Raw genomic sequence first — 17,357 nt, 5'->3', positions numbered from 1 at the left:
CGCAACGGGAGAGGCCACAACAGTGAGAGGCCCGCGAACCGCAAAAAAAAAGAAAAAAAAAGATCTGAATTATATTTGCCTGTTTTTATTATTAACAATGGCTCCCATTTATTGGGCATTTAGAAACACTTTATGGGCATCATCTTTAGGAAAGTAGCCTTTCCTAAAACCCCTTAAGGTATCTGCTACTATCGGTCCTATTTCCTAGATAAAAATGCTGAGGTACAAAGAAATTTTGTGCCAAAGGCCACAGGGCTTGCCCCAAGCATAGTACCATCCTAGGATTCAAAGCCCTCTCAGCCACTGAAACAAATAATTAGAGAAAACATTTGTTTTCTTTCCTAAAAGACTGAGCAGTAATTACAGGCCTTTGGGGATAATTAATCAATGACTTTGCCAATGACTTGAAAAAGTCTCTCTGGTCTCCTTACTCTAGACCTGAGCTGCAACTCAGGCTCTTCCCTAAGGAAAGAGCAGAGCGGGGAGCCCAGGAGTCTTGCTGCCACCATGGCCTAGCTATGTAACTCCAGGACAGGCCCCTCCTCTCAGCTCTGTCAACTCCTAACCCTGCAGCCCTGTCTCCCTCAAAGGATGGTCCTCGGCATCTAATGAGAAAACCAAGGTCAACTGCAAGGGAAGTGGGTGAGGCCCCTGGGGTTTAGGAACAGCGAGAGCAGGAGGAACATGCAGCCTGCCCAGGGTGGTGGTGGACTGCACCCCAGGGTCCTACAGCCACCACAAAGCCCAGCCACCCTGGGCAGCAGTGTCTCTCCAAGGACTATCACCCTGTCCCTCTCTGAGAGCCAAGACCCACCCTCCCCTCAAGTCCTGATACTGGAAAAGAACTCGTCAGAGAGTCAGAGACCTGAGCTTCCTCCAGCCAGATGGCTTCTTCTCCTGTGCCCCAGTGTCCCTTCTTCTGGGAAAGGCAGGGGTAGGTCTGATGCACTCTAAGATCCCTCCCAAGCTGAGGAGAGGGAGCTGCTTAAGGACCAACGTTCAAATCCCAGGTTAGACACTCACTAGCTCCAAGACCCTGAATGACTTAACCCCTGTGTCTCAAGTTCATCACTTACAAAACGGGAGAAACAGTAGCCACCTCACCATTACTGGAAGAAACCCATGCAACAGTACTCAAGTCTCTTCACAGATACACACTGAAACAGCCATAGATGACATGTGTTCTGTGGGTGGATGAACAAGAGTGGCCCCTGGTCCAAAATGGCTGAATCTGAGTGTCGGGGGCATGGAGATTCCCGATTCCCTTCCCACCACTGGCTTCTGCTGTGTATGGTCGACATTTTCCATCGTAAAATGTTTAAAATACAAAGTTCTTTGCAGAGAACCTGACACCTAATCATACAGAACATTCTTCTGCTCAAAAACTCATCTGCTTAATGGGTAACCACAATGCTAGACCAGGATAAAAATTATTTTTTCTTGCCCTCCCTGAGCTGTCATCCTAGTTGTAGGGTTAAACGCATACATGCAGGCAGGGACTTCCTGGGCGGTTCAGTGCTTAAAACTCTCCGAGTTTCCACTGCAGGGGGCACGAGTTTGATCCTGGTCAGGGAACTAAGATCACGCATGCCAAGCAGCCCAAAAAAAAAAAAGCACGCAGGCACCAGTAGATAGTAAGTGGCACCCTCCACCTCAGTGGAAGAGGCAGTACAGTGTGCTTCACAGGCCTTCCAGAGCGGTCAGGTGTGACCTGGGGCTTGAATTGCAGGGAAGCTATGAATACATTAAAATGGTGGGGATGGAGGCCTGGAGAGGAGCTTTCAGGTCATTCCACAAGCGTTTTATTAGTCTGTCTCTTCTCAGGAACACATGCTCTGAAGAGGCTCATAGTCTAGCTCATTTGTTCACTCAGTGAGGATTCTGAACTGTGTTCCAGGCACTTGTCTATTCATTGTGGGAAAAAATGGTCAATGAAGTGAACAAAAATCCTTGCCCTCATAGAGCTTAACAATCTGGAGTGATTTCCTAAACACTTAACAAGACCTACGTTAGAAGAGATGCATCTACTATTGGGTGCTTCTATGCCAGGCATTGTGTGGGGTGCTTTAAATCCATTTTGTCCTTTGATTCTCATTGACTCCTCAAAACAGCTTTATCAGGGAAGTACTATTTATCATTACCTTTACACATGAGGAAATGTAAGTTTGGAGAAGTCACGTGACCCACCAAAGGTCTCACGGCTAGTAAATCACAGAACCAGGACTCAAACCCAGCCAGGCTTCAGAGTGCACCCTGCCACACGTGGGATGGAGTAGTGGTACCTGGAGGTGAGAAGGCGTCACCAAAATGATGGCATGGGAGCTGAATCTTGCAGGATAAATAATGGAAATAGTGGAAATGGAGACAGAGGAGACAGAAAACAGCTGCGTGAGCCAACGTTTCCTGGAAGAAGATTCATGACATAGCCGGGGGCGGACCAGGATCCCAAAGGGAAAGCAGACAACTCAGGATGAACTCAGGGGCCTAACTCTCCAACTTCAAGAACCTGAAGGTTCTTGAAGTTGGAGAGTTCTTGCACATGAAGCTAAACTTTGGCCTTTAAGTTAAAAGTACTGGGGAGCCATGGGTGATGTGTGAGCAAGGGAGTGACATCAGACATGTACTCTAGGAGGACTGATCTGCCGTCAAGGCTGAGGACAAGTAGGAGAGGGCAAAGTCTGGTGTGGCAAAGATCCGTTTGGTAGTAAATGCAGGAATCCAGTTGTCAGTGGACAAGGACCTAGACCAGAGTCGGAGAGAGGAACAGAAAGATCAGTCCAATCCAACTGATTCCTCATCAGCTGAGTGTCCACAGGGTGTATGTGAGACATTCAACTATGTTGGAAGAGGAGCGACAGTAAACAACACTGCTCATTCTCTTCTAAATGACTGTATTTGGGTTCCCTCCACCCTTATATCACAAGAACTATGCTTCCCTTTCCTACAAAGAAAAGACTGCCTGGGAGGGAGTTAGTTCCATCCTTGCTCTTACCCTTCTAAAGTGTTTCAGAGAGAGAAAGATTCCAAGTTTTGTGAACAGCAGTTGGATGTTCATTTTATACACATTCGATTATTTAATTCCCAAACCTGAGAGTTAGGGCCTAATATCCCCATTTCATAGACTGAGGAACAGAGGCCTAGAGAAGCAGAGGGACTTATGAGTTCTGCCTTCTTTCTCTACAGTTGGCCTTCATTTGCTCAAGGTGCTATGAACAGAACAGAACTATGAACAGAAACAGAGTAGCCCCTGTCTTCATGGAACTTGGAGTCAAGAGGTCTAGGGACCTTGCCCACTGAGCCTGGCTCTTCCACTTCCTCCAAGGTAATGTAGGTAGAGCATCTTCAGCAAGTCAGTGAGTTTTCTGAAACTGTAAATGCCTCATCTGTAAAATGGGAATAATAGCACCTACACTTTGTAGAATCTTTATGAGAATGAAATGTAATAATGCAAACAGAAGGCTCAGCAGAGCACACAGCACATGGCGAATGCTCCATAAATTGCATTGATGATGCACCATCGTCCTAGGAGATAGCCATTAACACTGCAGTGCTCATATCAGGGACTCACTTCTAAGCCCAAATCCAAGCTCCCATTTGCAAGGCTGCTTCTGACTCAAACCAGTATTCCTTCTATTGTTCCAGAGACAGAAAAAAAAAGGGTGACTCACCTTTTTTTGGCAATGATGAAGCTTCTGGCTGGCCTGCACCAGCTGGGGAGAGGAGGACCCTAGGGGGAAGGGGAAATATAAGCCCCCAGGGCCCAGTTGCTGGGCCATTGCCTTTCCTGGGTTTCACAGGCATCCTGATCATTAGCACCAGCCAGGAAGCCCCAGTGAAAGTGAACCCTGGGCCTCTGGTAAACAAATCCAGCAAACGAGTCCCCTTCTGGGCTCAGGTGAAAAAGTTACTCCCCAGGGTCTCACACAGGTTTAGAGTAGGTAAAGGCACCCAGCGAAGGATTCACTTCAACCTGCCCCTATAGATGGCCAGAACCCTGACTTGGAAAAGAAGTTAACCCTGGCTTCAGGGGCTGTGGAGGCAGCAATATTCCAGACTTAGCAAGTCAACATTAGTGAACCCATTTTCCCCAATTCTCCATGTGGCATGAGCCCCTTCTGGTGCTCGGATCCAGTCTTAGAACAATGAAGAGATAGAATACCAATCAAAAAATGGGCCAAGTTCACCAACACAACATTTCACAGAACAGAACCACAAATGGCCCATAATCATATGGGGAAAAGGTTCAGCATCACAAGTCATCAAAGAAATGCACATTAAAACAATAAGGTGACAAAATTTATTGATGAACAGACTGGTAAAAATGAAAAACAATTAAAATACCAAGAGTTACCGGAGTATGAGGAACCAGGCATTCCCACACAATGCTGGTGTGAAATTAGCACAATCTTTCTAGAAGGCAATCCAGAAATGTGTTTACTAAACGCCTGCATAGTTCCTTTGACAGAGTAATTTCATTTCTAGGAATTCAAATGAAGAAAAGGCATATGCAAAGATATTCATTTCAGCATGGCTTACAGGAGCAAAAAAAAAAAAAATTATAAACTACTTAAATGACTAACAATAAAGGATTGATTAAATGCATTATGGTTCAACCCTTAATATTATATAACCATTAAGATATTAAGTAGAATACTTGTTGATGTGGAAAGACAGTGACAGCGTATTGTTTGGAGGACAAAAAAAAAGCAAGCTACAACAGTGAGTATCCAAGTTACAATTAGTAAGTAAAGAATGACTCCATTTTTGTACAAAAGATACAATCCATAGGAATCAACAGGAAAAAGTCGGAAAACATATAAAAATTAAGAGTGATTAGATTTGGGTAAGATTACATATTTTCCATTTTTTTCCTTATGCATGCCAGTATTTCCCAACAATTCTATAATTAAATATTTTTAAATGATAACAGGTTGGACTTAATTATTTAAAGTTCCTGCCAACTCTGGGGTGGTGGTGGTGGGATGAATTGGGAGATTGGGATTGATATATATATATACACTAATATGCATAAAATAGATAAGTAATAAGAACCTGCTGTATAAAAAGTAAATAAAATTCAAAGAATTTTTTTAAATAAATAAATGAAAATAAAGTTCCTGCCAACTCTGACATTTTGGGCACCTATGCTTGATGCCCCAAGTGACTTCGAACAACCCAGATTTAGTGTGGGCTTACTGTGTGGCCTTTGGAGCCTAAGGCATTGCCCACAGCTGCAGCCCTCTGCATTCCTCTCTTCCATACTCTGCCCGGCTGTCTCCCCAGCCAGCCTGAGTGCTTCCCTTGTCTGTAATTCCTGTGCCTAGCCAAGAGCTGAGCAAAGGAGCTCAGCATGGTGACAGGTGCCACGGGGCACAAAGAGATGAAAGGCACAACTCTAGTTCCAGAATCTTACTGGGACGGAACGCACACACAAAGTGCTTGGTTGTATAACACAGACTAAGAAAACCAGAGGCTAGAGAAAGCAGGGCAAGCCGGGTTGGGGAGGCCTGCTAGAGCTGAGGGCCATGCAGGAGTGGTGGGTGAGGGCACTGCAGGCAAGGGGCACAGCCTGAACAACGGGAAGCCAACCCAAAGTCCTTTGGCAACATGCCCCAAACCTTTCCAAAAAACTTACACAATCCTTGGTCTGCCGAATCTCTGAACTTTGCCCTGAATGGGTAAAAGTTAAGTCTCCTAAACAGGAGCCCTCCCTCTATCTAACCCTGGGTTAGCCACCAAAGACAAGTCTTTGGGATAGAGCCGATAAATTACTTTTACTCACTCTCCCCACCTCTTCCAAAGGGGGAGGGGAGGAGGGGAGGGTCTGGGGGGAGGAGAGGAAGTTGCAGGAACAAAAGACATCTCACATGCAAACAGTGCTCACCGCAAGCAACCGAGGGCCTTCTCTTGCGGCGCCACCAACCCCATTTGACAGATGGAGGAAAGGAGGCTCAGAGAGTTAAAATGGCTTGCTCCAGGGTCACCCAGCCAGAGAGTGGGGAAGGCGACTCCACTCAGGCCTTCTGACTCCAAGTCCAGTGCTATTTCGAGGTAACACACAGGACCTGGAGTCAGGAGCCCTGGATGGCTCTGTCACCCACTGGCTGCGTGGTCCTGTACCAGCCGCTCAGCCCTCACAGCCTCTATCCCCAACTGTAAAATGAGGAGGCACGCGATGACCCGCCCAGGTCCTCTTCCGGCTGGCTCTATGAGCCTTCTAGGGGCGGCTGCAAAGCTCCCCCTATCAATTACATTGCCCAAGTTGGGCCGGCAAAGATCACCAGAAGAGCTTCAGCCTATCACGTGGTTAAATAAAAAAAGCAAAACGTCCCGGATTAACTTTCACTGCACTGCTTCTGCTGATACCTGATTACCCAATTTTCAAGTTTCCTTAGGTGAAATATCCCTGCTGGGTACGCACTCCGGACGGCTAAAAGGGCAAAAAATTATTGGTGAGCCAAAGAACACAGAAGATGGAGTTAAACCCAAAACGGACAAGTTCTTGCTATGAGTCTCTGAACAAGTCTCTGGCAATTTCAGGCCTCCTTCATTCGCGTCTTAGGGAAAGGTTTGGAGTCAGCCCCAGACAAGTAAGAGGGCCGAGGGCAGAACTTTCCTAGCGGCAACTCGATCCACCCCGCATCCAGTCCCCCTGGCCCCAGGCTGTCGGCTGGGGGGCCGGGGGCGCCGTGGTGGTGCCAGGGCTGGGATCGGCCTTCGGAGCAGACATGGGAGCGGGGCGAGTGACTGCGCCCGGTGACCGCCGCGGGAGCTACACTGCAGTTTCGTCAGAGGTAAAGGTACGCGCCCGGCGCGCGCGGCGTGTGCACACAAACACACACACCCGCGCGCGCAGACCGTTCATCACACTCTTCCCCCGGCCTGGAGAAGCGCGATCACACGCCACCAGCCTCTTCGGCCCCTGCCCGGAACCCACCCAAGCGGGCCCGCCACCGACCACGAGGCCCCGCGGCTCCCTGACGCATGAACGTCCGCAGCGGGCGAGGACCGGCCTTCTCCTGCGCGTGGCGGGCTTCCTCTCGGCGACACCCCGCCACGCCGCTCGGTTCCAGCAGCCAGCCAGGACTCGCCACCCAAGGTCCGCCAGAGCTGAACGTCTCGTCTGCTGCGTCCCCTCCAAGTCGCATCTCAAGGCAAGAAGTCAGCTAGCAAGCCTCTCCCCGCCCACCCGGTCCCATGACAGCTGCTGCCGCCCAAAGACAGGCAGATATAACAAGAAGCAAAGTTTCCCTCTCTCCCCTCCCACATCCCGCCCCCCCCCCGACTTCCCCCTCCCTTCCAGTGTTATGCAAAACAAGCCGGCAACGGCGCTCCGACTCCAGGTACCAAACCAGCCCTAGCGAGCCGCGCCCGGGAGCGCCCAGCGGCCCCTCTCGGAGCACAGGCATGCGCCCGCATCCGGGGTCTCATTCTCGGCTCCGCCGCATCCCCAGCCGCCCTGCTACCGGCAGCGGGGCGGCCGTAGAAAAAGCCCTAACTATGGGGCCAAACTTTATGATTGCAACAGGCATGGGGTGGGGAAAACTAGGGAAGGGGTGGGGGGCGCGCACGCCTTGTGCTGGCATTTTCAGTGCAGCTTATCCCAGCAGCAACCCCCCCCCGCCCCTGTCTCCAAGTCACCAGCTTCCTCGCCCCCCCTCCAACTCCCGGCACACCAGGGCACCCTCTCCTGTCACGCGCGTGTCTCCGGTGGGGCTCCCAGGCGCCGCCAGAGCCCGGGACGCCGCCTCGCCTTCCCTTCCCCCAGCATCGCCGAGCGCGCACCGGGGCCGCGCGCCGCAGGGGGACCCAGGCATCCCCAGACAGTCCTCCGCCCCCATCCTGCCGTGCTTTTCCCCTCGGGGGCTCCGCCGGTTAGCGAAACCAGGAAGGTTCTATCCCCGCCCGCATGTCCACGTGCCCCGCAGACCCCTATGGCTTCAGCGGGCAACTGGCAGGAAACTCCGCGCTGCTGGCGCTTTGGGGGAGCCTTGGCGGGGGAGGGGGGCAGCAGCAGAACGCGGGGTATTCGAGACTGGAGAATCAGGGGACTCCGGGGACCGGGGCAAGCGCCTGTGCCCGGGCCACAAGTCCACGTGAAAGTACGGCAGCAAGTGCCGGGAGCCTGAGGGCGCGCCTCCCGCACCCAGAGCCAGCGTAAGGGTCCCCCACACCTTGGCGCGGCTCAACCTCCCCAAGGAAGCGCAGAACCCCCCAGCTCTGCGGGCGTGGGGGCCGGACTCCAAGCAACGAAGGCTAGACCCTCCCCAGCGGCCGTAGCGCCCCCAACGCTCCGGCACGCGCGGGAGGACCTCCAGCTCCGAGTCCCCATAACGAAGCGCATCTCAGGGTGCACGGAAGGGGGGCTCTGCAGCCTGGAACCCCCGATCCCCCCAACACGCCCACCGCTGTCTCCCGGCCTCCGCGGCTGCGGCGGCAGCCCCCGCAGCTCAGCAGCCCTGGCTCTGGGCCCGTGGCCCCTGCTGGCCGTACCTGCGTGTCGGCGAGATAGTTGAGGAAGAAGGAAGAGAGCTCTTCGTCCAGCAGCGCGCCGCAGTCGTTCCCCGCCATCTTCCAGCCGCGGCTGCAGCGTGCGGCGGAGTCAGCGCCGAGCCGGCCGGGGGGGAGGGAGCGAGCGAGCGAGGAAGGGAGGCGGGAGGAGGGAGAGAGGCCGGCGGGAGGAGGAGGGCGGAGCTCGGGCCCCGGCTGCCGCAGGGCAGCTGGCTGCGGGGGCGGGGCCGCGCGGTGCCCGCTCGAGCAGGGGGTCGCGCCCCCACTTTGCTGCGCAACGTCTGGCGCCGCGATTCTCGCCCGCTGCCCCCTGCCCGGGAGGAAAGCGCCCGTAGCCTGGTGACGGTGCCCAAGCCGACAGTCCGATGCCTGCGCAGCAATGCGGGCAGCCCACCGCTCCTGCCAGAGCGAATCACGTTGCGTTAGCACTGGGCGGGTCCTTCGAGACAACCTGCTTCGGCACAGCTGGGGAAACTGAGGCCTGGGAAGGTGGAGGACCTCGTTTGAAGCCACAGTGCAGTTCAGTGCAGGAAGACAAAGCCCAGGTCTGGCTGCCCTGGAGGCTTGAGTTTGTCATGCCGGGCTGCAGGCCAGAGAGGGAGGGATACCATAGGTCAAAGGTGGAGAAATCCGGGAAGGCTCCTCAGAGGGAGTGGCTTTTTAAAAATTCTTTTCCTTAGAAGATACGTTGACCCATATTCCAAATGTAACCCTCTTTCTCTCTTAAGTATCCCGTCACTCCCTAATTCCCCCCAACCCCCCCAAAAAAACCCCAAAACTGCAATGACTTCTCTTACCATGGCCCACAATGTCTTCAAATGGCCAGCCTCCTGCATGCTTCCCCAGGCCCACTGGCCTCCTCCCAGTTTCTTGGGTGAACCATCTCACAACAGGGTGCTGTCCCCTGCCAGCGGATGTTCGTCTAGTAAACCACATCTTCACCGCATCCTTCCTTGCTGCCCCTCAGACTGTCAACCCATTCCCTCTCCCCCTACTCCCACCGTCCTGGGCTCCCTTAGTTCTGCAGGCCTTTAAAACACTGGTTAACAGTTGTCATTTTACATTAGTTTCAGTGAAGATTTGATCTTGGAATCTCTTCCTACTAGACTCTTAAGACCCATGGAAGCAGGGCCTGAATCTGCTTTGGCACATGCTGTGTCTCCAGTGCCTGGCATATAGTAGGTTCTTAATAAATAATGTGTTAACTAAAAATCACAGAGGATTTTGATCCCCCATTACCACCACCACACATTGTGTAGATAAGGAAACTGCCCAGAGTCAAGGGTGCACATGGAGTGAGTGCCAGAGCCAGAACCAGGACTCGGGTCTCCTGACGCCAACCTTGAACTCTCATCATCATGCCCTGCTGTTTGCCAGGCAGGAGATGAGGGCACCGCCTGGGTAAAGGCAGGAAGGCGGGAAGATTTAGCCCTGTTTTATTGGGCCCTCCTGCCTCCTTCTCTCCTCCCACCCTGAACTCACAAGGCCTGACCCACCCTGCCTGCCCTACCTGGGCTCCCTCCCAGCCAGAGGAGGAAACAGGGAGGGTCCACAGTACACCTGCTCAGACTTGAACACCAGGGCAAGAGCTTCCTTCTTCTCCAGCCTGAGGTTCCCAGAACCGCAGGGCATGATTTCACTCTTTGGGCTTTAGACCAGTGAGCTTTTAAGGGACAATGAATCCCAAGAGAAAGCCTAGGACTTCCCCGGCGGTCCAGTGGTTACGACTCTACTCTTCCAATGCAACAGACGCGAGTTCGATCCCTGGTCAGGGAACAAAGTTCCCACGTGGCACGCAGCCAAAAAAAAAACAAAAAAACGAGAGAGAAATCCTATGTGTAACCTTGGAGCACTAACCTGGTAGTCAGTAGTCCCAGGTTCTGGTCCAGCCCACCACATCTCATTCCAATATTGGGCAACTCAGGGAGTTAAGAGCATGGGCCCTCTAGTCAGATTGCCTGGTTTTGAACGCCTGCAAGTCATTTGGTCTCAGGCCTTGGTTTCCTCATCTACACAAATGGGGATCATAGAATTACTTACTTCAGGACTTCCCTGGTGGTACAGTGGTTAAGAATCCGCCTGCCACAAAAAAAAAAAGAATCTACCTGCGAATGCAGGGGACACGGGTTCAAGCCCTGGTCGGGGAAGATCCCACATGCCGCAGAGCAACTAGGCCCGTGTGCCACAACTACTGAGCCTGCGCTCTAGAGCCCGCGAGCCACAACTACTGAGCCCGTGTGCCACAACTGCTAAAGCCCGCACGCCTAGAGCCCATGCTCCACAACAAGAGGAGCCAACGCAATGAGAAGCACCGCAACGAAGAGTAGCCCCTGCTCACCACAACTAGAGAAAGCCCGCACACAGCAACGAAGACCCAATGCAGCCATAAATAAATAAATAAATACTTTTTTTAAAAAAAGAATTACTTCATAGGGATGTTATGATGATCAAGGAGATGACATATGGAAAGTGTTTGGCACAGTACCTGACTTCATGGGGAAAATGCTAACCTCTCTGGTTTTCTGTTTCCTCATCTGTAAAAATGGGGATAAAATATTTGTCTCTCGGAGGCCCTGGCCAATGTTACTTTCCTTTCCTCCAGCGCTTACAGGTTGCTGGCTACCTTGAACTCCAATAGGTCTGGATTTGAATCCTGGTGCTCACTAACTCTGTGCCCTTGGTTGTTTACTTAACCTCTCTGAGCCTCAGTTTCCTCCAGGTAGGGATCTTGTGAGGATTGAATGAAACAATGTGTGTAAAATAAATTGCCTAGCCCTGCACCTGGCAAAGAGGAAGTGCTAATTCTCACGCTCATCATCGTCACCACCATCACCAGTGTCATCAGCATTAGCACTAAGGATGTGAGCTCTCCTAAGGCCCCGCTTTTCTGCTGTTGCGCATAGACACCAGAGTCAGAGCCCCACAGGACTCTGTTTCCAAGAAGTGTCCCTACCAGATCCAGCCTGGCCTCTGATTGGTGTTGTGCCCCTTATAACCCAGGGACCATTCTTGGAGGGTCCCCAAGGCCAGCCATCTCTAGCCTTGGCCTGGCAGAGCTGCAGTGCCAGACAGGGCCTCCCAGGGAAGCCCTCAACGCTCGCCCAATGGCTTTTGTCTTTAAAACCCTGATGTTGATAGAAAACCCACAAATTGCCCAGCTTCAGGGCGTTTCTTACTAACCCCTGTGTCCTCAGAACGGGCTTCTGGCTGGCAAGAAACTCAGGTGAAAAGGCACCTCACCTGAGATATCCAGCTTCTTTTACAAAAACACCTTATCCCAGGAATTCCTTTATCAAGGGCCAACCACAGAGTCAACCTCATCACCTTCTCTGATCCTTAAAAGCCCTCAAGAAACCTAACAGGCTAGATGATCTTGTGCAGTTAGCTTCACGTATCTGAGGCTGCTTCCCTACCTGTAAAAACAAAAGGGTCCGGCTAAACCAACCTCTACTGAACACTCCAGCCCAGATATCCTGGCAGTTTATAGGTATCAACCTAAACTTAACAGCTTTTCTGTACTGTGCATGTGCCAGACACCTGAGTTTATATCATGTCAGATTGTCTTCAGCAACCCTGAGTAGTCGGCAGTGTGATATCCATTTTATGACTGAGGAAACAAAAAAGCTTAAAAGGGGTTAAAGTGATTAGCCCAAGACCAAGCAGTTAGAGACACAGCTGAGATCTGAAGCCAGATCTGTGCATGGTCTAAGCCACAGATGCTTGAAAGGGATTGAGGAAAACCTCACACCAGCAACCCCTCCCGGGAAGCTGGAATGGTGGCACATTTCCTATTTTATGACTTTCAGGTGAAGGGCAATAATCATGCCAAACTTGGACTTCAAGTGCCTCAACTCCTATCTCCTCTGCCTTTTATTGGCCTTGCCTCTCCCGAGATTAGTGAAAGTTTGCCCTGCCCATACCCTGGGCAAAGCCCAGACCGCCCCAGGCTCCATGGAAATGGCTACAGCAAAGTGAACCTATTTGACTTGAATATTTTAGTCACTACCAACAAATCCTCAAAAGTAAAAAACATCAGTGTTTTCTATCTTCTGATAATAGGAGAATGCTTTACTCAGATATTACAGCCATGATTCTCAAACTCTGGAGTCATGTCAGTCACCTGGGCCCCGTCAGCAGAGATTACAATTCAATAGGTCTATGGTGGGCCCAGGCATCTGCATTTCATAGGCTCCCCTAAATGACTCTGCTGCAGGAAACTACCCATCATTCAATAGATGTTTAATGAGCACCTACTATGTGCCAGCCAGTGTGATCAGTGAACACAACAGCTGCCACCCCTGCCCACATTCTATTCAACACAGCTGCTTAGTGAATTTTTGTCGAGTGAATGGGGGAGATAGGACGTGGGTCTTGGTAATCACTGAGGTTTCCTGCCAGCTGCCCATAACTCTGATTCTCTGACCCAGACCAGGGAGTCAGACACACACCTATTTCCCACCTATTTCTCCAGTCCCAGGAGGCAAGGACTCAAGCCAAGAGGAACTAAAAAGTTACCTGGTTTATATTGTTAATTTAGAAAGCCAGCTCCATCTTCTATTGAATTGTAGAACTTGAGAACCGTGGAGGGGCAGTGGAGGGTATGTTATCTACCAGCTTCGCTGTACAGGTAGAAGAATGTGGCGGAGGTCATACAACCCTTCAGGGGCAGAGCCAGGACTAGTAGCCAGAGCTCCAGATTGGGTAGTGCTCAGGTGTCTTCACAGGACAAACTTCTCAGGGCTGAGGCTGTGGAAGACATCATCCAGTTGCGTCAGTCAAGGGTCTCAGAACTGGGGACAGGGGTTTCTGGCCCTTGAAAGTCCATCATAAGCAAGGCACTTGTTTGTGTTGCCCTCTTCTTCCTGTAGGGCTGACTTATAAACTCACCAATACCTTTGGGAGATACTTACCAGATCACTTTCTCTTTGACACACTACAAATGATGAAAGGGTTTCCAAATCAGCCAGTGAGGGCAGTAAACAGCTGTGAAGTCAGCTATGACTGTTTTGCAGTTTTGAAAGGACAGATTTTCATTCACCCTCTTCTGCCTTGTTAATGACTGTGCACAAGTATGGGAATCATGAAGCGGGGTAGGAAGAGAAACACCTGCTTTTTCCCCATCTGCCCACAGATCAAAATGATCCCAGACATGTGTGACAGATAAATGGGCCCTCCTTATGCCCATTTGACAGATGGAGAAACAAAGGCCCAGAGATGTGAATTATTCTTTTTTTTTTTACAGAGATGTAAATTCTACCAGGTTATTATATATATATATAAATATCTACCTATATATCTATATCTATCTATACATAGATCAACCTATCTGTCCCACCTGACCTAGAATTTTGTGTGGATCAAGTTCACTTACAAAGGACTTTGAATTTTACATTCACAATCCTAAATCATCAGTAATGCTCCTTTGGAAATTTATCCTAAGGGTCTGATTCAAAAGCTGGGACCACTACAGCATGATGTTTATGTGGATAGATAAATAGATAGATAGATTCAACAAATATTTTTAGAACCTGCTGGGTGCTACAGACCTGTGCTACAGGCCCACAAATGGTAACCATAATACAATCTTTGCTCTTGCGTAACTCACAGCTCTGATCTCCACAACATGCAGGGGAGAGACTAGTCAACCTGCAGCTTGCTAGGGAGGGTGTAATAAGTTCCTTAATGGAGGAAGTTGCGGGGCTGAAAACTGGGTGGGGCTGGGAGAAGAGTCCAGGGGAGAGGCGGGATCTGAGCCAAGACAATGAAAGTAGTAGGAGGGATATGGAAGAGTGGGTGGACTGAAGCCATATTTTAGAGGAGGGATCAATAGTCTTTGGCCATAGGTAAGAAATGGTGGGGGAATTACAGGGAATGGTCAGGACACCCAGGTTCTGGCTTCACTGGATGATTGGTCTTAGAAGAGAGGCAGCTCAGAAGGAAGTCTCCTAAGGAGTATTTTCAGATGACTGTGGGATGTTCAAGGGGAAACATACAAGGGGGGCACATTGATGCCAAGCAAAAAATTGGAAAGAACCTCAACATCTAGTAAGACAGTTCAATTCCACACCTAGTTACAGACAGTAGACAAAAGCTCACACATGTGTGCAGAGAACTGTGTCCAAGGATGTTCAATGCAGTATTGTTAATTATGGTAAAAATAAAGGTTACAGGAAACATGAACTGTAGGGTGAGATCACACAATGGAATATTAGATACTTGTGAAAGTCAATAACAGCTGCATGAATCCACAAAGATAAATCACAAAAGCAATAAGTGAGATCAACAAGCAGCCTAAGGATACACACAGTATTATGCCACTTACGCAATATTTTAAAATATGCAAAATAACACTCCATAACGCTGGTCAATGCATGTATATGAAGTAAAAGCATAAACACAGGACAGCAAAGACACAGATCATTTTAGGAAAGGAGAGGAGAGAGGGATCCAGGGCTGGCTTCGTGGTGTGTGAAGCGTGCACCTCATGCGTGCAGTCACACTGGCCCTGGTCATGCTCTGCTGTTGCCATCTTGAAATTCATAATGATTTTTGAATAAGGGTTCCCACATTTCATTTTGCACCAGACCCTGCAAGTTATGTAGTTTGTCCTGGCGGGATTAGAGTACATTGTACGTGAGAGAGCTCCAATTGTACCTGTGATTTTTTCTTTTTTAATCTCAAAAAAAATTTTTTTTTAATTCATTTAGGTATTTATTTTTGGCTGTGTTGGGTCTTCGTTGCTGCACGCGGGCTTTTTCTAGTTGTGGAGAGTGGGGGGCTATTCTTTGCTGCGGTGTGCAGGCTTCTCATTGCAGTGGCTTCTCTTGCTGCTGAGCATGGGCTCTAGGCGTGTGGGCTTCAGTAGTTGTGGCACATGGGCCCAGTAGTTGTGGCTCATGGGCTCTAGAGCGCAGGCTCAGTAGTTGTGGTGCACAGGCTTAGTTGCTCCGCCGCATGTGGGATCTTCCCGGACCAGGGCTCGAACCCATGTCCCCTGCATTGGCAGGTGGATTCTCAACCACTGCGCTACCAGGGAAGCCCTCGAAAATGTTTTTAAAGTATCAGTATTTGTTAAATCTATGTAGTGTATTGTTCCCTGTGCTTTTTTGTACGTTTGAAATATTTTATAATACAAAAACAATGAAGATGTAGTTATATAAATAGTGGTTTATTTACTTGAAATACACTGCAGAAGGTAGAAATCTATATGGAAAATGTACAGGAAAACATGTATAACATTAAGTGAAACAGAATTATAAAAATGTTTGTAAAGTGATTATAGCTATATGCATAAATGTACATGTAAAGTGTGTATGTTAGAGTGACATAAGGAGTGTAAACAAATGAAACGTGATTAGGAAGGCAGAAATAATTTCTTTTAATATTTTCATTTGTGTTGATACAATTTTGTTTTTACAATCAATGAAATAAAATGTAACTTGCTGTCGAGCTCCTCTGATAAACTATGTTGCTGAGTGCTGTGTTATTTAAGTAACAAATATGCATTGTAGCAGGGATATTTCAGAGACTCAAGATCTCAACATAAAGGAGTAGCTATGATGGAACTTTTGGGAAGCCTCCCTAAAATGAGGCCTGAACTGGAAGTCAGGTTGGAGTCCCACTCTGGCACTGAACTCACATTTGGACAAATCTCTTCTCCAACCTAACACTCAAATTCCCAGTCTGCACACCAGTGGGCTTGGACTGGATCAACCACCCCAAACATACCTTGGATGGGTGTCTCCCCGAGACCTCTGCCTTGACGGTGAGATGCTCTGATTCCCTATCCCCTTTGCAGGGGAGATCATCCGGTCCATATGTATTTTGGCAGCAGAGACGGTTGAAGTAAGGATACTGAGAGGAGAATCCAGGTCAGTAGGCGACCCCAGGAGTATTTTACATGGGGTGAAATCTCCTTGGCTCCTGGAGCAGCCAGAATGGCAGAATCCCAGGGAAAGGGCATGGCCTTACCGGCAGGGCAAGGCATAGAGGGCACAGCATGGCATCATGGGCACAGCATCACGGGAGCCGCAGAGCATCCTGGGTACAGCATGATGGGTGCAACCCTGCTCTCTTCAGCTTCCCTGAGAAAACTGACAGACAACTCAAAAGAAGAAAAATTGGTTGAAAGGGAATATTCCACCTTCTGTCAGAGTTATTTTATTATTTTTTCATTATAAATTATTTTAACTTACAAATGACATAATTATTTTATCCTTGTATATTAAAAAAAATAAACAATACAAATAAAGGACAAGGTTCTGTTACCAACCCACCCAACACCACTCCCTCCCCACAGGTGCCCACTGTTTGTATTTCATGAATGGCCTTTCAGAAAAGAAAAGAAAAAAAAAAAGGGTATTTTTCTTTGTTTTATATACTCATTATAAGACCTAGAAACCCTCAAAGTTTCATTGAGACTTTTAAACAAAAACAGAATCCTACTATAATAATTACTATTTTGTAATTTCCTTCTCAATGTGTCTTGGAGGTCTTTCCATATCAGTACATATAGATCTACCTATTCCTTCAAATTGATGCATGGCTTTCCCCATGGTGAGTGTGCCATGGACTTGATTTGTAACTGTTGGTCCATCATGTTTCTAGACTTATGTTCTCCAGGTTATATGGTCCTGGTTATATCACTAAAGAATATGCAAATTTGGGGTTAGAAAATAATGACAATGGATGCATTCCTTTATTCATTCAATCAACAGAAGGCTGTGGAATGCTTACTTTGAGTATACCCTTCATCTTTTAATACACAATCAAGCCAGATATGCATAGTTTAGAAAATAACATCAGTCAAGTTGCTACATTGTTTGAAATTCATTCATCATTCCTTC

General features: G+C 49.0%; 1 protein-coding gene across 1 annotated transcript in view; it reads right to left on the bottom strand.

Annotated features, from left to right (window-relative positions):
- Positions 1 to 8,936, bottom strand: part of PPARGC1B (PPARG coactivator 1 beta) — a 106,294-nt gene extending 97,358 nt beyond the window's left edge. The window contains exon 1 of the mRNA XM_079916318.1: positions 8,494 to 8,936. Within this exon, the coding sequence (XP_079772444.1) occupies positions 8,494 to 8,571 (78 nt within the window). The 5' untranslated portion in view covers positions 8,572 to 8,936. The remainder of the gene's footprint in view (positions 1 to 8,493) is intronic.
- Positions 8,937 to 17,357: the final 8,421 nt, after the last annotated feature.

The sequence above is a fragment of the Stenella coeruleoalba genome (assembly GCF_951394435.1).
Source record: "Stenella coeruleoalba genome assembly, chromosome: 3".
Classification (NCBI taxonomy): domain Eukaryota; kingdom Metazoa; phylum Chordata; class Mammalia; order Artiodactyla; family Delphinidae; genus Stenella; species Stenella coeruleoalba.
This window is presented reverse-complemented; position numbering and strand designations above follow the sequence as displayed.